Below are 24048 nucleotides of genomic sequence, written 5' to 3'. Positions count from 1 at the left end.
TAAATATTATCCGTGCTAGAGAACATTTCTAATGTGATAAATAGGAGTTAGTCTTGGAAAGAAGAACAAGAACACCCTTCTAGTCCCTGTGAAATGGTACACTGGCAAAAGGGACTTGTGTGTGCCTCTTTGGAGAACTTTCATCATCACTCTGCTATTACACACAAAATATGGCTGAAATACTGAGAAAAATGGGAAACCAATGCTCAACACTCTTACTCTCCTTTAGGTAAAATAGTCTGCCCATAACAGAAATCCTGAAAACTGCCACCACCTGCAAATATGTTTCCTAGAATAAAGTAACCAACACTTATGAGCTGATTTTTTTCAGGCTCAGAGTAAACTGCAAGCTACTCACAATAAAATATTCATTCATATTTTGATAGCATGTTATACTTACACATCTAGTCCTATTGCCAGTATTTACTGATTTGGAACACTGCTTGTCTGACACAGAACATCTTCAGAAATTTATGTTATGCCACCTTCCACAAGTTTTCATGAAAAATTCAAAATGCAACAAGAATAGTTATGAGGTAATTTTATTTTTTTTCTTTTAAATTTGCTGTGTCATTTGGTTTAGTGATAATTTCAGCATTGTTTTCTTTAATTTCTAGATTCTAAAATTAGGAATTTCTAAAGATATAAAATTATTCCAAAGGGCTAGAATTTTTTTAAGCTAGTTATGTTCATTATGTTCCTACAACAGATCTTATTAAATTCAAAGGATGAATTCAAGTTTTCTTAATCCTGTTAAGGTAAATTAAAGATTACATTTAAAACCATCAGCCAAACCATGCATTTATTTTTAATGAGACTGACATCTTCATTCACTGCTCAGGAACAGGAACAGAGGTGCTTTTCTTATTCAGGACTTTCCTGGTTACTTTTCCTTAGCTTGTCTTTACAACTGAAGACAAGCTAAGGAAAAGTAACCAGGAAAGTCCTGTTTATATAATGTCCTGGATATCTTCTCTGGGATTGGATACTCTTTCATTAAATTGCCAGGAATTTTAAGATTTTGTACTGATCTCCAAAACCCCTCCTATAGGTGCATCAGGATCAGACTCTACAGCTATTAAAATGTGCCAAGAATGTCTGTGTTATCTAGAGCGATACCGAAAAGCAAGAGTAGACTCATCACTTAAATTGCAAGTTTTATGCAGCTCTCCACAGTGTATGAGTATTCAGTGCTAATCTAAAGAGTTTGATCACTCTTTTTCAACAACAAAACCTAAAAATCTTCACATCTTAATGACTTCAGTTTAATGACCAACTCACTTGATAATTAAAATGCTATCTCCATTCCAAGTTCAGAACTGAAACCAATAAGCAGTTATATAAATAAAAAAGCTAAAGCTTCCAAAACTGGATTAGTGCAAGGGTGCATAACTAGGACTTCATACACAAACCTGCCTGCATCCCTCAGACCACCATTCAGGGATGACAGTTAAAATAATTTCTGCATAGCATCTAACCTAGCCGTTGGAAGGGGCACTGGCTGGTTAGGTTAGAAAAATGGAACAAGTATTATCATAACATTTCTACATATAAACATCCACAAAATCAACTTCACACAGAAGAAATGCAAATGAATTTGTCTCCAAAGGGCTTTCTTACAATATTGTTGGCATTTTACTTATGGAGTGTTATTTCAGCATTAGGGCTACTGGAATTTGTGTGCAATTCTGTCTCAATACACATAGAGAAGTATTGCATGAAAGCCAAATTTGTATGCAATGGTCAAAGAAATGACTTTATAGTCATTGTGTGTATCCACAATGATGGATATGGAAAACTCTTTATGTTCCTATTTCTCTAATGTTTTACAAAAAAATCCAATATATACACTCTTTAGAGTTATAAGGAAAATAGTTTCACACAGTCTTTGTCTTCTCTAAGTTGTAGTTTGCTTCCTCAAATGAGTGTCATATAAAAAGTGTACTTTGATTTTTTTTTTCTGCTAATAGTTGAATGAATTCTATTCTCAGGTGGCCCAATTATAACTGTTGCCTGTAGCCATAACAAAATTAAAGATTTCTGGAAACATTTTGTGTGAAGTGCAGTTGATCAGCTAAGGCAGACATATTCCACAGAGTTTCAGTTGCCCTTGTGCCCAGGGGCAGAACCCTTGTTTAGGACTTTGACAAAATAACAGCACTACCAATATTAGCACAATATCCTATAGTCCAAATAAAGTCCCTTACGACTTGAGAAAATAATGTGTTTTGACTTAGAGGATGCTGTTATTGAAAAAAAGGAAGAAAAAAAATCACATATGTACACACACACAAACACTGTATTTGTAGATTCATAAATAATGAAATTGGCAAGTACAGTCTGTACAGTGCTATTATTATCATGACATTTGACAACTAAATTGTGTTAAACCCTAGCAATTAGTTACCCATTTATATTTGTAAAAGTAAAGGAGTAGGTAAACAGAAATATCTGCAATCTTTTCTGCCATGTGAATTGAAATACATGGAATGCACAAGTCTTATAATATTCCATGGTAGCACTTCTGGAAGATTTCAGTGAGAAGGTTGCTGGTGCAGTATAACTGCTTTATAGTTCTTGTTTAAATCTCACCTGAAAAGAATGAAATTCATTGTTGTAGTTGTTTTCTCATGTGAATGCTATTGCCTCAAACTGCCAGTCTACTGCAAATAAGCAACACCCATTTCAGATCTCTGTGAGGATGCAGAGTTTTCTGCAACACACTATTTTTTATTTAAGCTGTGTAAGTAAAAAAGGTTTCACTCTCAATTTTCTTTCCTTATTTTGAGGGTTTATTTTTCTATTAAAGCAGAGAACCATTTTAAAGGAGCCCTTCAGTTTGGCTGGTTAGTTGGTTTGCTAATTCTGCCCATTTCAACAGATGAACTTATAGACTCCACCTATAGAATATTTCCAGGTAAAAATATTATCAGTATTACAAACATTTCAAAATTTTTTTTCTTCTAAAAATTGCAGTTAATAAAGACCCAGATGCAGTGAAATGACAGTGGTAATTTATATAGCGATAAATATTTTTTCAGATTACTTTCTGCCTGTTGAATTAATAACACTGAATATTTTCCTTCCTATTTGACTACATTAGCAATAATTTGAGCACATTACTGTAATACCTGTCAAAATGACAGCATGTAAAACTAACAAGAAGTCTTTCTCAAAAGTTGCCAGCTGGCAAAAATAACTGGAAGTTCCAGGGAATAATGCCTCTAAATAAATTTCTCTGATTTTTGTTTTTAAATTCATAAAAATGCTGACCAGTTCACATCGCATTCTTCCTTAATAGTTTGCCTTATCATTATTTTGAACTGTTGATCATCACCTGAGGGTCCATCTTTCTCTTAAGAGAATAACATGGTTCAGGTGGGTGCTTTTTAGAAACATGGACAATTTCATTAACTCTGGAAAATTCTTCATCCCCGTGCCATGGAACTGCTACAGAGGTATCAGCTTGGAGAATAAAAATCTTTTAGCAAATAAACAGTTAACTAGAAGAGCAAAATCTTTAGCTTGTATAAAACCCCGTTCTTTTTGTGTGTGTTTTAGCAGATGCTTTCGTTTACACATATAATGGATCTGTTATCCTAGTTAACTAGGGGTAAAAAGCCAAAAGTAGTATTGTTCAGACTTTTAAAGCTGTTGTTTTGAAAACCAAAGTGAAATAAATGCTATTCTTCTTTTGTTGTGGGTAGCTGTGGTTTCCTTCTAATGAAATTCACAGATCTCATGAATCTGAAATCTTTATTATTCATAGAGAGATGTATCAATTGCAGGTCCTACATTATATATATAAAATTTAAAAAAATACAGCAATTCCTTTTTAATATGCAGCAATGCACTTGAAAAAATTATAGTAATTTAAGAGAAAAAAAGGGCTACAGAATTTTTCTTAAAGAGAAGGATTGGGTATTTTCATTCCTCTTCAAATCACAAAACCATAATTTCAAATCTCAAAATGAACCTCTTGTAACACAAAAGAAGAAATGGTAGCAATTTGGCAGGTTTTCTGATCAGGCTAATGATAGCATTTTCTGAAAGTGGAAGGCAAATTGCTGTGATAATTACATTAAAACAAGCCATGGCTCTGTATTCTCACTATTCTGCCATTGATTAAGAACAGTTAAGTTCAAAAATATATTGGAAACCGAAAGATGTATCTCTAGAACCTAGGATATGTAAAAGAGCTAATGCTCTTTTTCACTTACCTTCAGTTGCAGACTAGCCGTGTAAATTAAAAGCTGTGAGTGATGGGTAAAAATGTTTCTCTTAAACAACAGGAGCTGCATTCCTAACTCTGCTAATAATTTGTGGTCTTCATTTAATATGCATTTACAAATATTTGTAAAACAGGTTTTGTAGAAGGAAAAAGTGATAAATTATATTTAAAATCCATATATAGTCTAAAAATCTTATTCTTACTTAAGATGCAAATGATGTCTTAACCAACCACTTTTTATTTTTAGGGATCATCTATCTTTCTTCCTCTGGGAACATAAAATAGTTTGTCATTTTGTCAGTTGTACTGACCATCAACTTCTGTGCTCTAATATCTCAGCAAAACTAGAATAGGAAAAATATGCTACAATTTATCTCAGAAAGTCTTCTGGAATAAGCTACAGGCTTTCAGAAGTATTTTCACGAAAAGCAACCATGTCTTTTCTGAGAAATTCATCTCAAAAAATGGAAAGAAAAAAAAAAACAAACAAGGAAAAAAAAAGAGCAAGGAATAAGCCCCAACATGATTTATTAACTAAGTTGTGCATCCTTTCACAGCCAGCTTTGTTGGACTCTCTACATTTAATTTCATTCACACATAGTGGTGAATATTGAATTTTGTGGCCTCTGTTTTTCAGTGTCATTTTTCTGCCTGTTTTCCCATGAAATATCTCCTGCATTTATGTGGGAACACTTGATAACTGCTACAAATTGCACCACAGTTATAGGAAAAGGATCTTGAAATATGAAAATTGTGTGTGAGAAAAGTTGCAGGAAGATTATTGTGACACATTGTTCAACTAGTCAAACTATCACCCAGAAAAAAAAAAACAAAAAAAAAAAAAAAAAAAAAAAAAAAAAAAAAAAAAAACACCCAAAAACCAACAAATTTTTAGTCCCTATTTCCTAGCTGATACCCAGCTATTTCCCCCAAGGGTAAAGATTTCAAAATGCCACCATTTAAAGCTGTTTCACTTCTTGTGAGAGCACAAGAAAGAAGTGCTATAAAGACACCTTTCAAATGATTTCTAGAAATAAATAGTATGGAAAACATCACCCTTTTCCTCCATTTTTTAAAATATCAAATATAAAATATACAAAATCAATTAATTAATTCATTAACTAGAAAAAGTGAATAGTATCTAGGTCAGTGTAATGACAGGAATGTACAGTACACTGTGTTCAGAAAGAAAAGTTTGAAATGTCTATTTAAATCTGTTAGGTTGATGCAGACATCATTTTATGCCCTTAGGATGCAAGAAAAGCTCTTAGGAATTCTGACATCAGTGCTTGTGGGAGAAAAGAAAGTATCCTGTAACTGCCCACACCTTTCTTAAGATACTTAAAGTAATTAAAGGAAAGGTTCAATTATCTTTAAAATATCCTCTTTCCTAAGCTGTGATAAAAAATACAAAGCTACAATTAAAAGTTGGTTGGAAGAACGAACGGTCATGTTCTCAATCCGCTGTGGGGAACTAACCTGAAGTGAATTTAATATAGCCCTTGTTATGCTTTTCTTGGTGCTTCCGAGGTGACAAACCAAGAGATGCTGGGCTCTGAAGCAGCACCAACCTGCCTTGTGCTCCCACACAGCCACATCAAGTCCTAAAACACAACCTTGGGCTGCAGCCCCCAGCAGCACAGCACTCCTCTGTGCAGAGAAATGGGAAGCTTGTGGTTGCACCCTGCTCCAAGACTGTGAAGAGGTGACAAGAAGGAACAAAGCCTGGCTTGCTACCCCTGGAAGCGTGGCACAGTGCAAACACAGGCAGAACACCAGAATGTAAAACAGAAATGCCTTCTCTTTCATGCCTTTTCCAATTCCAAACCTCTAAAACGTCCTGCTTAGGCCTTAAATAACTACTGATTTTATCTGTTACCGCTTTCAAAAGAAATGGAGACTCAGAATGGAAACATTTTCTTTCTATGGAACAACATATGACTTGTACAGTCCTGAGTGATGCCTGGTGCCTGCACAGACGTACACATACCCATGTACACAAACATTTATTTGCACAGTCAATACCCTGTCCTGTGAGAGAGATCAGAAGGGAGAAGGGGCCTAGCTACTTTAAGTACCTGTTCATGTTAGTATGCAGACAAGTGGGGAATTCTGTTGTCCAGAACGTAGGTATTTAAAAACAGTCTACTCTAGATCACTTTCACACTTCAGGAGGTCTGGATGACAGTCTCTCAGATGTATTCCATCTGACACAGAAAAGTTCCAACTGAAATACATGCTCTCATTATGATGACCTCATAGTAAAGTCAGCATTTTTAAATGATATTTCTCAACACAATGTCATCTATTTTAAGGCAAAGACCATATTGCTTCTGTGGTGTGCATGTAAGATGGTAGGAAAAATGATAAAAAGAAAGGTCACGGCAATAGCAGTTTGATGAAAAATGAATAATTTGATTATTTTCATGGTGTGGATCAATAATGCTTTGCATCTACTGAAACACATTGCCTGGAGGCACTTGGATAATCAATGACATAAAACAGAGACTGCCTTTACCCAGGCTCACAGCCTCTCTTGATCTTTCTGGGGCGGACCCTTGATGCCTCTAATTTATGTCAAGTGCATATCAAAGAAATTCCAAAAAGCCTGACTCATAAAGAGTGTTTTAGTGGTACCCATTTGAAGTCTACTTACATATGTTCCTTATGTAACTGTGTTTAAGTACTTCCCTTCCAAATGCCTGGGAATTCTTAGAAAGGCATAAAAGCTACCTGGTATGAGCATAACAGTCAGCACCTCAGAAAAGGAAGCCTGGTTAGATGGGACAAATCTTCAAACTTTCTCTTCATTGCAAGCTGACAACAGTACAAAGACAAGACTTTTGGCCAACCGGGAGTGTAAAGAAACCCTTCTGCACCACCCAAGAATTCTCTTTAATGATGTGCTGGACACTGACATTTTAAATTTAATAGAACAGCCCCTGGAAAAAATTAGTTCTGCATGATACTGGGGAGAGACAGTTGAGAACACAATTTTGTTCAAAATTTCTCTGTTCGTTTGCAGTGGAAAAAGGGAGTTGGCTTCTTCTAGCTGCCAAAAATCCCTTAAGTCAAAGATACTTACTTCATTCTGTCTGTGGAGCTATTCTTCCCATCAAGGCTTTGCAAACAAGAAAATAATTACCAGTGGTAGTCCCACTACTACAATGTTCGCTGTAACAGTGTTTACATATTTCTTAACATCTTTTAGCTGCCATACTTTGGATACTTGCAGATTCACACACACACTTGGAGGCACATAGTCAACAGTGCTTTTATATCTTCCCTGAAGCTTTCTTAAGTAATATTTTTTTTTTCTTTTTAGCAGTTGACTTTTGTAACACAAAAGATGTTGTACAATCCTCTCAAGAATGAGAAAAGTGTTTACCAGCAATTAAAGGAGTACAGACTGTAGTACATGTCTACAAAAATGACATATAGTTTAACTTATGAGGCAGCAAAGCTTGTTTTCAACATCAAGATCATTGATTTTCTATAGCAGTTAAAGACAGGATAAAATTATTGCACTTATTAGATCCTTGTTGATTGTCCAATATTAGCTAAATTCACAAAATAAATACATGTGCAGAAGTGGTTAGATGATTCCAGGTCAGGTCTAATTCCCAAGGTCAAGTACCCTTTTAACATTCTCTAAGTGCATAATCTTAGCACAATCCATCAAAGAGATTCACACACTCTTTTTGTCTGTTGGCTCTTATAAAACACTAATGTTTAGGAGATTAAGTGGACTCAGCTTTGATAGACAGAGCAATTCTTCCAAAGTGCTCAACCTCCTTGCAAACTGGAAACTGCCTAAGGCTGGCTTTGCAAAATGCTATTTCTAATTTTACCACTGACCTGAACATTATTATGCCTTGCCATTTGAAATACTGTGTTTTGTCACTGTCTTCTATAGCGCACTGTGAAGGATGCAAGGTAATGGTTTGGAGCATGAAGTTTCTTAGACTAAAACCTGTTTTTCTATAGAGTGTATCCAATCCACAAGCCTGAGAAATGCTTATGATGGGCATCACAAGACAGACATTTTGTTGATGATGGCTGGAAAAGAAACAATCCCTGGAGGGTTATGTGAAGACTTCAGGTCAGAGACTCTGGACCTCCAATGATTTTTGTTTTAGCTATTTCTGCTGTGTTCCTGGACCTCTTGATCTCTCTTCTAAACAGGAACATGATTTCTGAAGGTTATATACGGGGTGAAGTGGAGATGGACTGCCTTCTCCTTTTTTTTCTAATGATAAAGTGCTAAAACTTATAGACATTCTTACTATTCTCCAAGTATAAAGCTACACAGTAAGAAACTCAGTATTTTTTTCTCTTTTTAGCATTATAGTTTTATTCAAATCTTTCTCCTTTGTTTTCAAAACGATGATATATGATCAAGAGCACAGATACAGAAAACTGCTAAATCACTCTTGAACTTATGCTGAAGATTTTTTTCCTTTCTTTTTAAGAAACAAAGTAGTCTGTCACAGTTACAACATGACATGCCAACCACTTTCAGACAAAAGTATTCAAAACTGTCAGAGGGCAGGTTTACAAAAAACTTGCGAGCACCTCAGGCTGCAAGTGTAACCTACAAATGTATTTTGAAAATCTACATCAGCAAACATTTATACTGCTCCTTCTAGTCCTCTGTGTGCCTTTTGAGCTGCCAATGTGAACACAGCACACCAGAACAGTTGCTACAGTAGTGAATACTGAACATTTTTGTTCAGAAAAACATAAATCCTGCTGCCTCCCTCACACACACAGGAACACTATCATACTCAGAATCAGGCACCAGCTCAGGCAAAGGCTCCTTACCTGATCACATCTCATCAGTCCCAAGTATCGGAGGGATTTGCTGCGCTGAGCAATCTGGGTGGCTCCACGGTCCGTGATCTCTTTGCACCATCCAACATCCACCGTCTCTATTGTCATGCTATACCTCCCAATGGCTATCAGCGCTGGAAAGACATGAAAGGCATGAAATACACAGCTCTGCAGATGGCAGCCTCAGCTCCATGCACACACTGAATAATGCTGAAATTGAGTTTTGACAAGTTCTCATGCACTTTGTAAATGACATTATATTTCATAATTCTCAACAATGAAAAAGCTGTCTCTTCAAAATGGAAGTACATGCATGTGCAAACACACACAAACACACAGGTATAAATATTTTCCCATATATTTTTCTATGAATCAAGATAAATAGACCAATTAGCAGGCATAATCTATAAAAATTCTTTTAATTACTTTTTCCAGAAGAAGCAAGGATCAATGAATAAAATTGAAATAAATGCAAAATAAAAACAATTCTATCTCACTTTTCAGAGAAAATAACTGACTTCATACTACTAACACTTTTTTTCCCAGGAAAATAATACTACAAAGACAGCACTGAGATTAACAGGACATTTTGTGAGTCAATAAGACATAGTTTTAGAAAACCCTGCAGGAAATCTCATGCCATGCATTCTATAATTATATTCTAAAATTCCATTTTTTTCTCACTGTTCATATTGGTGATGTAAGAGCAACACTGTGTGTCACTTTCACTTTTTCTTCACAAACACTTTTCCAGTAAAAAATAAAGAAAGAGTTAAAAAGGTGATAAGGAATTAAAAGAAAAATTTGAATCTTTATTAAAAGAAAGAGGATATGGAAGTTCTGAATGAACTGAAAAAAGGTATGTAGGAGAAACAACAAGGGATCTGAACTGGCTGGGAAGGTTTTGTCATGACATGACAATGACACCAAAGATAAAAATCACTGGTATCCTGGTCACCATGGACTATAGCACTTTTCAGAAATATGGACTCAGGAAGTCAAGCTGGGATTTATTAACAGGAATTTTAGCAGCTAAAGTATCAGTTTAAGAAAAAAGGCCAAGGTTTCTGGTGTAGAAGTCAGCCACCTGCATATCATCAAGGCGTAGGAGGTTCATACAGTTTTTAACTCCAATTATAAGTCAGCTGTTGAAAGGGAAGATGAAGGAGTGACTTATTCCAAGTAATGTGTCTATCTTTAAAGAGTTGATTTTTCAGCAGCTATGGGGCTGTTTTGTACATGCTACATTCCCAAATGTCAGGGGAGAAAAAAAAAAAAAAAGAGAAATTACAAAGAGCTGGTAGGTCTTGATATACAAGATATTGATCTTAGCTAATCAGCATGTAAAGGAGATCTAGAAGAAGAGAAAAAGAGCCCACCTCACCTTCCAGTGGTTCTGCAAAGAACTGTATTGCTGGTGTACAGCAGTGAGGATATTTGGATTATTTTAATTATCTACGTGGACTTGATTAGCAAACAAAATGAGCCAAAAGACACCAGAAACATTCTCAGAAGCTGAGGAAGGGTAAGTAGTGCATAATTTCTTTCTTGCAGCAGTTTTCCAAAATATTAACTGAATTTTGTTACTGACATATTGAATGTATGATAAAAGCACCTGCATAGTTTCTTTATGGTTTCACTGATATTTGTAGGACAATGCCAATTTCCTGGTCTCTTTCCAGCACATCTCTTGAAAAGAAGTCCTCATTTTGCAAAATATAAATATATAGCAGAAAATAAACTTCATACTTTTTTTCAGACACCTTTTAAAATATCACTATAATAAAAAGTATGGATAGTCAGAAACTTTCTGAATACATTTTTCAATAGGAAAAACTATAGTAATTATAGATTTTTGTACCTCCACACAAAATGTTATAGACTTGAAGTAGTGCAAAAAATACTGAAAACCTTCCATTACATTAGAATAATGTAAGTTCATTTGAATATTTTGCCACTGTTTGTAAAGTCACAACCATATTTTGCTATTTCCAGTGCTTCATGTAAAACTGAAAAAGAGAAGAAAATCAACAGAGAATGCTTTCATAGAAGTGCCACTAAAGACCATTAGAAAACACTGGCAAAATCTGTCCCCAGGTTAGCAGACATCTCTCTGAAAAACCAAATATTTTGACAAGAGTGTTATACTGAAGTTATATATTATACTGCAGTCATATACTACCACAGTTCATCTATCAAACATAGAAGGTATGCCATTTGAAAACTCCAATGACCATATTTTCTGGAAACTTCCATGTGTGGAACTGCACCCTTACGAGAACACAGTGGCTTAGAGAAAAGACCCACTATGCAGTTTCTATCAGTACTCAGCAGTGGGAGATAAAGAAAGGCCATGAGAACCAGTGAAAATGTAACAATACTTTTCCAGAACATTTTCCTCACATGAAAAATGTGCCCAAGCATTTTCTAAACTGGGGTTTATGCCTCTGTACACTCATAAGTTCTTATGATCAGTCTTGTAGCCCACAAAACAACATCCATACATCCTGTGGCAAGGAATCCTGCAGTTCAGGATTCTTTCCTCTTTAAAAAATCACCTTCCCATGTGGGAAATGCTTCCTGGAAATCCCAACAGACTGTATTGACCAGGTCTTCTTTATTGCTTCCTGACTTCTCCAAAGTACTGAAGTACAACCTCTCATAACAGCTATGTCAACTCTTCCTGGATATGTTGCATTTATTCACATGTTCACTAACTGCATTCTGTATAATAACTAATTCACCTTATACAGACACCAGATTTATCAGTTAATATTTTTCTGATCTTCCCTGAAACATTTTTTTTTAAATACTTCTGCAGGGCAATCCTGCAGTACTCAGGCAGGTTTAAGTGAAGGATTACACAGTGCAGCTAGGAGCTTGGCTATTTCATCCTCAAGTTTTCTTTTACTGAGTACACACACATCTCTTGCTTGCATGAGCAAAACACTTCAAGCCACAAGTTTCAGCTAAGAAAATGTTTGCATTGCTCAACAGCGTTTCTTCCTCTGTGCATTGCCCACAATAATCAGAATACACTGCTATTCTTCAAAAGCCTGGCAGTAATTTAATGAGGAAACATGCAGCAAAACCCTTACAAAACTAAGTCTGAATTCTGTGACTTGAGAACTTGTAGCACAATCAGCAGTGAATACCTAAAAGTGTGTTTCAACACTAATGACAGCCAGGCTTAAAAACATGGTCAGTGATCAGAGGGAAGAACCTGACACACTGAAATTAAGCTGAGAAGGACGCACAAAAATAGCCCAAGTAGTTTGAAGATGTTGGATTTGACATATGAACATCTCTTTTTTTTTTGAATATTTAACAAGGCATCCAATTTTTTTTTTTCTCCTTTTTATAGTCTCATTTATTTTGGCAAAAGCAACATACCGTATTTCTTTTTCCAGTGCTAGGTTTATGGAATGGAAATCAACTGATGTACAGCTCCTACTCTGCAGAAGATAAAGTGTAATGTCTCCAACTGGAATTGGAAAATCACCCCTACATCCTTGAACTGTATCAAGCAAAACTGTTTTTTTGGTTGTAATGGCACTTGGCTATTGAAGTTGAAAGGACCAGGTTTGTAGGAAAGAGAAACATCTTCTGGATGAGAAAACCAGAAAAACTCATCCGTAGTGCACTACCACTAAGAGCAAATTGTAATTTAATCTCACTTTATTTTAAACTGATTAAATTAAACTGACACATATAAATGCATCTGCTGCTACAGACAGAAATGTCAAAGAGAAGGTCTCTCTTCAGCTATGCATAACCTGTGAACCTAGTGGATGCTATGTGGGTGTTGACTTCAAGTCTAAGGTTGCTACAACAGAAAAATAAAAATATCTTTGCTATAAGCAACTGATATTTGGCCTACTCTTAATTTAATTTGAACTAATTTTTATGTCTGGAAACAAATACCCCAGGTTTTGTATAATATTACCAAATACAAGTGTGTGGAAATCTGGTGTACTGAACACAATTATGTCCAATTAAAAATATTTTTTAATGACATGCACGTATTACACTGTAGAGTGCTTCCTTAATCAATAAGTCCTATTTCAATTTAACTGAAAATAAACCTCTGTAAGGCTTAACTGTGTTTCTGTTTTCTTCCTGTTACTACCTAAAATGCAAATGGACAAGGCACTGCATTTGGTCAGCCTTCAGTGAAGACTGGACAAAAAAGCTTTTAAAAATTAATTATGATTGATATCATCCTTACATGAGGGCATTACAGACAGATATAAATTCATGCAAAAATAATTTTTGCATTTCTTTCTTTCTTTTTTTCATTAATGTCAAAAGCACTTAAATGTCCAAGAATTAGAATTCAAAATTTCCAATCTTTCTAAGGGTTTTAGACAGAGGAGAAATCAATCAGTCAACCAAGGATTATCAAGATGCAGTCCTCTTAGAAAACTTTCCATTATATTTTTATTTTCATATGTTTACATTATGTAATACATATATATATATATATATATATATATATATATATATATAATATTTATCTATTAATACCTGTATAAAACATAAATTATACAAAGGAACATACTGTATTATCTTTTAATTTATTTTATAGCCAAAAGCTATTAAGGTGGCTTTGACAGTTATCTATTAACTCCTGGGGAGCCTAATTTATAAAAAAAATTAGAAGTTTATGAGACTTAAAATCTGCAATAAGCAGATGTAATAAAAATAAAATCAGCAAAGAAACCAATACGTTCAGGTGTTAAAATATGGTGTAACAGATCAGCTTAGTGGATTTTGAAATAATCTTCTGCTGCTGTCGGCATTACAGAGTTACTCTCATTTGCCTGACTTATTTAAAATATGAATGGACAAAGCTCTGGAGAGAGAAGAAAATATTCTACAAGACAGACCAAAAATAGGCAATGTAAAAAGTCTTTCCTGTCTTTTATTTATGTTGCTCTATTGAATTAGAAACAAAAGAGAAAGACTAAAATTATCCAAGTAAAGTATAAATATCTGAATGCACCGAAGTTTTAACAGTCACCGAAATTATTTTGATATTTCATTTAAAGTGATTTGTGGAAAAGAACTTAAACATTAGCATGCAATTAGACACAAATACTTGCAATTTGTAAAATATTGTTGAATACAGACAATACACTGCCATCTGATCTTAATATATTATTACATTTACAAATAGAAACCTTAAGATATATATGTTAATAACACTCCCTACAGTATGGCTTAAATATTGCTTATACATAGGAAAGGCTTTTATTTACAAATGCATGCCTATAAAAACTTAAATCAGGGCAACAGAATTTTATTCTCCAGAGCAAATCTTGATGCCATGAGAAAAAGCTCTGTCATTTTGCCCACGATACTAACTGTGCATGTTTAGTCCCTGCACTGGTGAGGCTGGTGGTTGTCTGCCATGCAAATTACTAAGTCCTGCAGTTTAGCTAATCTGCTATGTGCAGAAAGGCAGTACATGCCTATTTCCATTTCCATGCGTCAAAAGGTGTTTAGCTGCTGCAACCATGCACAGCAGTGGAAGAAATCACTGCTTTGCTACCTTGCTCACCCAGCAGAGGAATCATAGCTCACAATCCATATTGCTTATGCCTCAAATGAAAGACTCACTGAATGATACAGCTTTTTATGCAATTCATTTATTTCTGTTTTGAAATTGTAAGGGTATTTTGATGATTAAATTAATGTTTGTTCATCAAATCCTGACATAAATCACACATCAAGCCCTTTAGTTCATCTTGTAGCAAATAAAGGCTACCATGGATGTATCAGTCCAAAACTCCAGTTTGTGCTGGTTTCCTGGTAAAAACTCTAATTCTGCTCAGGCTTTTGTACATCCAGCTGACAGGCAGTATGACTTAGTTTTTAATTCCTCTATAATCAAGACCTTTCATACCAGCTACATTTCAGTGCCACCAGGAAACAGCAAAGCAAGACAGACAAAATCTGTACAAAAACTGGCCTTCCACCAGGAATCTCAGCCAATTCCATTAACAGTCATGCACTTAAGTACATTCCTGGTTTTCACTGCAGTTCCCTTGAAATTAAAGTAAAAACATAAACAGAGGATGTAGCCCTGAACTTCACTGTTCTCATAATCAAATGTCAATCTTTATTCCCTAACTAAATTCCCATACAGTACATCCATGTAATAGACATATAGGGGAGCAAGCAAATCCTTTCCCTATGGTACAGCAGTGATGCAAAAGGGAGATTGGTCAGTGCTCATTTAAAAAAATATTTTACACTGCTGGTATTTTAATATTTATAGCAAGTGCTCACAAAACACGGTGCCCAGAAAGGTATGTGAACAAGTAAATATTTCAATTTTGTAAATCTTAGATATGTTTAGAAGGGAAGTTGCCCAACCTCAACAGTTTTCCCAGTGGAATGCTGTATCACTTCTCAGCATGGACAACCTGCATTCTAACACACTTGGTGTATTTAGTTTTTGCCCTACTGTCTTCATCTGCCTCAGGCTGCTTGAGGTCTCCTGTGATAATTTTACTGTTGAATGTTTGTGCGTAAGTCGCTTGGGCATTTCTTCAGAATGAAGGATGGGACTGCAACAAAGTGCAGAAAGATGGAGTGGCATGACCACAACAGGAAACCAATCTAACCAGATGCGTCAAGGAAATGAAAAGGAGACAGACTGTACTCCTTGAGCAACTCTTTTTTTCTCTAAGAGTTTAGAAAATCTGGTTAAATCTCTTCTCTCTGAAATAATATTTTGACCTTAATTTGGGAGTATGGTGGAAAACCACTCAAGTAGTGATACTTACTACTGTAAGTTTAAAAAAAATAAGCTGTTTAGAAATGGTAACACATAATTTTATGTATTTCTGGTTTAAGTTTTGAAAATAAAATCTCATTGTTTAATGTATTTGTTACCTAAAGAACTGTAAGGAAAATGCCTGGAGGAAGGAAATCCCAAGGACTGAAAAGACCTCATGTGGGAGGAAAGATGACAGAGACATCTCTCATGCAGATAAAGTAATTTATTTTCTATTTTTTATATAAAATGCATTTAATATAGGTAAATATTTTTTCTTTCAGAGTCACAAAAATAAATGGTATAGAGTTACTTGGCTATGATCTGGTTGTGGTAATTATAGTTACCACTAAGTTGGTACAGTATACATTACTGTACTCAATGCCAACTTAATTAACTCATACAAAGAAAATGGGCAACTGCTAACCAACTTTTATCCTACAGATAAAACTCCATGAAACGCATAGCACTTAGAGGGCTATGACTTCCCAAGTAAAATTTATCTTATTGCTTGATTTAATTCTTCATCTTGGCTATTTGATGCAACTAAAAGTATGTACAAATTGTAAACATTTGTACATTGTACTTGTTGTCCTACAATGTAAGCAAAGCTTTGCTCTAAACTAGAAATTAAATTGAAAATGAAGAAAAGAATGATCTTTCAAAATTATCTTAAATGTTACAAATATTAAGCACCTGTTTCCCCAGAAGGCCATACTAAGAACAAAGCTAACCTATGGATAGTAATAGAAAATGGTTTGTTGTGTTTTATACAGGTGTCTCAAGAAAAAATCCAACACTGACAACAATGAATTAATCATAAATATATCTGCAGTCTAAATTAAATCTATTAATCCCAAACATAAGCTCTGTGACTTTTCAGCCATTTCAGTATCTTTTACTCAATGAATACCAACAGCAAAAACCAAATCAAAACAAAGCATTCCCCCCTCCCAAATCTTCAAAACAAGGATGCAAAAAGACCTTAGTACTACAAACTGAAAGGCATGCAGCATATTTACTTCTGTCCTGACTGCAGACTTCTTATAAAAATATTTAAAAATAACCATTTCAGAAATGGATTTCAAAAGTGGTTGGAGTTGCTGCTTTTAAACCCTAGGTCTTAAGCTAAAATAGCCCCTATGGACCAAGTTGTCATATACCAGCTCAATTTTCATTTTCCTGGGGACATTAAAACATAACTCATTTTCTTTGTACTATTTTACACTGAAGTCATTTCCACCATTGTCATACAAATAGTCTGATTATCAATGGAAGACAGTAAGCCTGGCTTTAATCCCCAAGAAAATCATGGCACCAATTTTCCTGGAAGCCACATCTTAAGCACAGAAAGATGACTGGGAACAGGCAGCACTGTTGTAGCAAGTGCAAACCAAGCCTTGTCAATCTGACTGCCTTTCTGTCATATTTTCCTTTCTGAGAAAACTGACTCTGTGGACAGGGATATGTAAATTTCTTTTTTTTTTTTACATCAGTAGAGTATTGAGAAGATGTGCTACGGACTTTTAAAATTACTTCTTCCAGTCTACAGACAAAAACTTTTTTTTTCTGTCACATTAATAAAGACAGCAAAAATTAACTGAACCCTTTTAATCAAGAACAAGGAAATTTAAATACTGTTTTTTCAAAACACATAATGTGGCTTGCATTTATTTAAAGACACCTAATCTCTGAGAGCTGTAATTCCAACCTGCTGTTGTACACAGAAGCTTAGTAGCACTCAGATACAACAGCCACTATTGAAGAACAGCAAAAAGCCAGATCTGTAAACCTGAATGATCTGATGTACATGCAATGCATTAACCTAGAGAGATAGGAAAGAAACAACCTGTTTTGAAATTCTGAATTGTTTGGATATCTGGTGTAAGAAGTGCTCCTAAACTTCTGTGAATGGTTCCAAAAAGCTATTCCTTAGAGTACTCCAGGAGCTATAGACACAGTCACAGAAGGCAGAACATCAAATATGGAGAGATATAAAGATCACTTAATGTTTTACTGGAACAGTTTAAGATGATAAACTGGCAGAAGCTAGAAAAATCACTTTGCAACACTTAATAAAGTGTTACATAATAAAGTGTTAAATAGTAATATAAATAATAATATTTATATATAACAATGTAACATAATATATAATTTATAATGATATAATATTAATAATAAGTGTTAATAAAGTGTTAAAATAATAATTAATATACAATTTTACGCTATTAGACAATAATATGTACAATGTACATATGTAATATGTACACTTACATAATTCAAAATATTACAATTAACAGACTGTTCTGGTTAATGAGTTAAGTTTTTCAAGTCCAAATTTCACAGAAGAAATAAAAATTCAGGATGTAGAAATGCTGGCTGTAAAAAAAGAAGAATTTTACTTTAGCTCTTAGTCACATGGGATTATAAGAGACGGGGTAGAGACTAAAGATGCTTTCCCAGAGAGGGAATTTAATGGTTTAGCCTGTTCAATTGTGAGATCAGGCAAGATTAGAGTGTGCCTCTTTGGAGAATGACAGAAAGTAATCCTAAATGATGTGGGAACACACCCTTTTGTACATTTAACTTTGTCTTTTTCTCCTAAGGAATCTAGCTACTGTATTCTTCTGATTAATAAACAGTGACTTTGAAAAGCCTGCTCGATGGTCTGCAAATACTTGCTGAGACAAAGGATGACATCTGTGACAGCGGTCTGTACTCATTCTGTCAAAGACAGAAAATGTTGAAAACACAGGTCCTAAGCTCAAGAACAACAGAATTACGCATTTTGCCTTTTTAAAGAGGAGTCATAAATTCATCAATTTGAAAGGGTACACATGAAAAAGATTAAAAGACTGAAGGATGAAGAACATCTAATTAATGCATGACAGCACGTTACTTCTGTCACGCACTAAAGAATTTCACACTGTTTGATGGTAGAACAATAACTACTTAAATCATGACTCAGTGTAACAACTTCTAAGTTTTGATAAGCTTAGCAGCAAGTGGAGTACAATAGATACAATTTTAGTAAATAAAACTGAATCAAATTGAGACAAAAGAGCCAAATAAATACTTCCTGGAAGATAAAAACTGTTTACAAAAATAAAAGTTTATGTACACAACCTAAAAGTGGAAGAAAATGGCTATTGAAAGCTTAGAATTTCATTGTATAACTACTGATGTATAACTGTTTCGTACCCAAGAAGGGGTTAGATATTTGACTGTTCACCAGAACACGCAAAAAGTAAAAGGCAATACTTTCACAAAATGTAACAGGCAATGCACCCAAATAAACCACAGACAGGTTGTTCATGTACTTCAATAATCATGCAGTACTTTTTAACTCCCAGGAAAAACCCAATGCCATTTAAGACATTGATACAGTATTTACTGTTCTCCACTTTAGGAGTACAGGTTATTATTCATAAGAATCACTTATTTATTTCTCTAATCCAGACAGTTCATACTCACTCTCATTACTCAGTCTTCTTGCAATATGGTAAATGAAGACTGGAAAACTGGGGTTCATGCAATAGGGTTAGGGTTGTTGTGTAATCTTCTATAGTGGTATGCCTGGGAACTTAGAGCAAGGGCTAGACAGAACAGCACTGAACAGAATGAAAAAAATCACTGTGCTTTTCAAGACACTATGGATTATGTTTTCAAAAGGCAGCTATGTTTGAAAGGGATAGGCAGAACAGAAACTGAGTGGTCTTATGAAATATGACACATTTTGAATGAAATTAAGAGAATAAAAAATAACAAAAAATTAAACATGAAAGAAAAGATTTGTACATAAATACATGTAGACATATTTGTATAAGCCACATAAATACATGAATATTTGATAAGATAGAATATTAACATCTTATTAAAACTCTTTATAGCTCTGGAATATTATTCTCTGGCACATTATGTTTCCTCCTTAACTGTTTTTCTTTTTTTCCTAAATAAATTATAATAATAAAAAAGTTTTCATCGAACATAATGCTTTCTATGTGCACATCTGTAACATTTTGGCTGTGCAGTGAACTGCTAGAAATGTGAACAAACAAACCAATGCAAACCCTCAATATATCTGATAAAGTATCACACATCCTGATTGTCAAATTTCTTTGTAAAAGACCTGTGTGTTTAATGCCAGTCCCAACAGCTACTTCCCACATTCTCAAGGACCACAGTTTGAAATCTATTATTTCAAAGAGAGGACCATAAAGAGAAGGAAAAAAATATTCAACTTCAGATGGTGGTAGGAAAGTCAAAATTAGTCTATAACATACTGAAGAAATGCTTAGGCTTGTATTAGAAAAGCAATCTGAAAAATAGCAGCAACAGTCAATATTACCTAGTGATGTGACTGATTAATTATTACGGCATTTCCATAGCATTAAAAAAGGAGTCTGAAAAAAGAACATTCAGACAAAATAATCCATGTGCACCATCACTGCTCTTTCAGCTGTTTCTTACTTTTAAGATACTTTAATTTTGTTTAGAATGTCTTCATACACTAGTTTTGCCCTCTTTCATCAACAACTAATTGTTACCTACATGACTAACACTTACTATGACTGCTACATTTAGGAAGCTTCACTGAAGATGTAGAGCTAGTCAGGTATAACCTCAAATTCTGTGCTCAGTTTTGGGCCCCTCACTACAAGAAGGACATTGAGATGCTGGAGGGTGTCCATAGAATGGCACTGGAGGTGGGGAAGGGTCTGGAGCACAAGTCTGATGGGGAGCAGCTGAAGGAGCTGGGGGTGTTTATCCTGGAGAAAAGACAGCTCAGGGGTTGCTTTTATGCTCTCTACAATTCCCTGAGAGGAGGCTGAAGCTGGGTGGGGATCAGCCTCTTCTCCCAAGTAACAGAAACAGGATGAGATGAAACAGCCTCAAGTTGAGACAGGGGAAGTTTAGATTTGATATTGGGAAACTTTCTTCACCAAAAGTGTTGTCAATCACCAGGAAAGGCTGCCCAGGGCAGTGGTGGAGTCACCATCCCTGAAGGTATTTAGAAGACATGCAGATGTACACTCAGGGACTTAAACTTGGATTAGTGCTGGACTTGGCAGTTTATGGTTGGCATAATGGTTAGAGTGAATGATCTTGAAGATTTTTCCCAACCTAAACAATTCTGTGATTCAAAAGCTACAGCATATGGACAGCTAGAGCTATGGAACAACTTAGTTCTTCCAGGAACAGCAATTTCGAAGGCACTTAACAGCCTAGGCAATTAGTTCAATAGTAAGGCACACAGTTAAAGTAAAATGGTAACAATGTTTCTGTCTCCACTGTTGAAGGGAGAAAACCTAGTTGAGCAGGAGGGGATATGAAGCTAGGACACAGCTAGGATGATATGAGCACAGGCAGTGATAGCATTTATTTTACAACCTTAAGCTTGTGCAGACTTCTTAGCTAATTATGCCTGAGTACATTTGTGGATGAGTGTTTAAGGCAGCTCTGGGAATAGCATTTGCTGTTAAAGGCTTTGCAATGATCAGCGGAAGTGCAAACACTGTATTTTGTCAAGGAGAAATGAATCTTCACATGCAGAGAAGGCTGGGCACCCATGGAAGAAGGCACAAAACCAGCTAATGCAAGGTCCATGTTACTCTTCCAGATGTGCAGCTATCCCTAGTATCCCAAATATCACAAAGATATTTGTCAAAGTAGAGTTTAAACTATTGCCAAGATGTTAACTCTATGTGATTTTTAAAGTGAAATAAAGTGAGATCAAAACACATGTTTTTATAAATAATCTATTTGTTAGATACCTATAATATAGGTATTTGTTTTATTTCACTGAAGATGGGAATTGATATAATGTTTTTCTTAAAATTGCTGAGTTAAGGTATATTACTGAAAGTAACTTTAGAGATCTAAAAGGTAGCCAGAAAGGACAATAAGGTTTGATGCAGTGGCTGACAGACTGCTTTGACTGTTTCCTGTTGTAGCAATTGTTGCTTGGATCTCAGATCACAGCATGAAGTTACATACAGCATATTCTGCAACAAACCTATACAATCAGGGAAAGAGAGATTGTCAGCCTCAATTTTGCATTTTCCTGGTTTTGTCAGCATGTATCAATACACAGATCAACATAAATTAACTTTAACACAGGATTCTGTGTCTGTTAATACAACATTTAATACATTCCAATGCAGTTATATTGTTCTGCTTCGGAAAACACAGTCAGAGAAAAGTGATGTAACTTGCCATTAATTTCATTATGACTAATGCAACTGAGCTTGTTCATATAAATCAATACAACTGGATGCTGAGTGAGCACAGCTGACAGGGAGAAATGAAAATAATTTTAAAAGGTTCCATACTGTGAATCATCACAAGTTGGCTTGAAAAATAACAAGGGAACTACTTTCAGAAAACTTGTTTCGAAGATCCTTCTTTTTAATATCTAAATTAAGCTGTGTTTATTCTTCTATGACAGCTAAAGCTGAGTTTTGATGAGAAAAACCATAAATTATCTGTAATTCCTTAAAGAGTAAGGTGTCAATATTTGATACCTACAGTGCATCTCCAAGATGTTTGTAGTTGAATGGTTACACTATCTCTCTAGAACAATAACACTTCCAGCATTAATTAGCTGTCCTGTATAATGAATAGAATGAAACTCCATAAAATGAGCCAAGTGTAATCACCTACGGAACTCTTCAAACAATAATTAGCATGGTGAAATGCAAACAAAAAATGCTAGTTCCTAAGGGCTTGAAAAATACTTGTCTTATTAAGTATTTCTTTAGGCATCTAATCCATTCCCTTAAAAATAAAGGCCACTTTGTGGGAACTCTACAGCAAAGCAGTTTAGTACAGTAGAACCTTTTCTCTCTAAAAAAATCCAACTGGATCAGAAAATACAGCAGTGTTTATGCCAAATAGAGCATGTCCAATTATTAGTACTACACATTAAGAAAATGCCAAATTTAAAATATAAATATGGTTTTGACAGAGGAAAAAATGCACAGCCACGCTAAAGTAACTGCTTATCTAAGTTGCTTAGTGGGCTTTAATTTTCCTTTTGGCTCCGTAACATAAACACCTTAATAAACATGAAGTTTTTTCCCTTTTATATGGTGGTGTAAGAATGCAATAGCTTACCTAATAACTTAATTCAGGACACCTTGAACAAAAGAAAACCAGAAACTGAAATAATGAAGTTATAATGAAGATTTTATGGGCTAGATAAAGAATTGGCATGCATACAGACCACATTGTTTTAGAAGATAAAAAAAAAAAACCTATCTGATTTTGAATCAGGTGTTTACTTTTCCAAAAAGCAGAATGTCTGCTTTTTGATAAGCAATGTTTATGAGTATTCTTGTGAGGAAGAAGAAGACCTCTGCTAAACTGTGGATCTCAATTACCTGTAATTGTACAAACAACACCACATGTGTTAATCTACATACACTTAATGAACTCATGCTTGCAAACTTAAGTGGAAGTCATCTTACTATGGCCAGTGACAGTCACAAACAACCACATTTTAAGACAGACAACCACTGGAAGTTTCAGGTATTAATTTACTCATTAATAAAGCTTAAAACCTGTAGACTAAAACAGTCTGATGAAAAATCTATTTGATCAACACTGGAGTATTTCAGAAAACCCTTAGTTTTATCACAGAAAAAGTCCTTTCCTTTAGCAGTGGTATCACTCAGATAAATGAATACCTTTTTTTTTCTGTAAAAATAAAGCAAAATGGTGTCATATTTTCTGTAAAAACAATCTTTCTGGGAATGCTAACGCAGTCTGTTCTACTATCAGGTAAAAAATTAAGCAAATTTTAGCTTATGGAAAGGATCCAAACAGTCAAACACTATCCAAATGAAGATGGTATCCATGGAATCTTGTTAGAGAGCAGCAAACATTTATCTGTAGCACATATGCAGCAGTTTCGAGTCTTTTCTTGATGTGTAAGCAGTCACACAGGCTGAAGAAACAAATTTGCTCCTTTCTGCCAGAAGAATAATTACTTTCAATATTATTTATACTTTTGAGCAGCATGAATTTTAGAATTTTATGAGGAAGAAAACGTGGTGAATAATTTTCTGTTTCATAATGCAGAAGGCTAAGCAGTTGTGTTAGCACAGTGGTGACCATGAAAGCAAAACTAACTGAACTGCTACTAACTGAAATTTCCAGATACATGAACTCAGCAGATAAATTCACTCCTATTTGCCTT

The 24048-nt window shown here is 34.9% G+C and overlaps 1 protein-coding gene across 1 annotated transcript in view; it reads right to left on the bottom strand.

Annotated features, from left to right (window-relative positions):
• The window catches only part of LOC121352123 (F-box/LRR-repeat protein 17-like), a 63118-nt gene that overhangs the window by 5617 nt on the left and 33453 nt on the right, over positions 1-24048 (bottom strand). Inside the window, exon 2 of the mRNA XM_041464794.1 lies at positions 9056-9198. Coding sequence (XP_041320728.1) covers positions 9056-9198 — 143 coding nt within the window. The remainder of the gene's footprint in view (positions 1-9055; positions 9199-24048) is intronic.

The sequence above is a fragment of the Pyrgilauda ruficollis genome, unplaced genomic scaffold (assembly GCF_017590135.1).
Source record: "Pyrgilauda ruficollis isolate IOZ18807 unplaced genomic scaffold, ASM1759013v1 scaffold184, whole genome shotgun sequence".
NCBI classification, from domain to species: domain Eukaryota; kingdom Metazoa; phylum Chordata; class Aves; order Passeriformes; family Passeridae; genus Pyrgilauda; species Pyrgilauda ruficollis.
The sequence above is the reverse complement of the archived record's forward strand: the minus strand, read 5'-3'. Positions and strand labels throughout refer to the sequence as shown.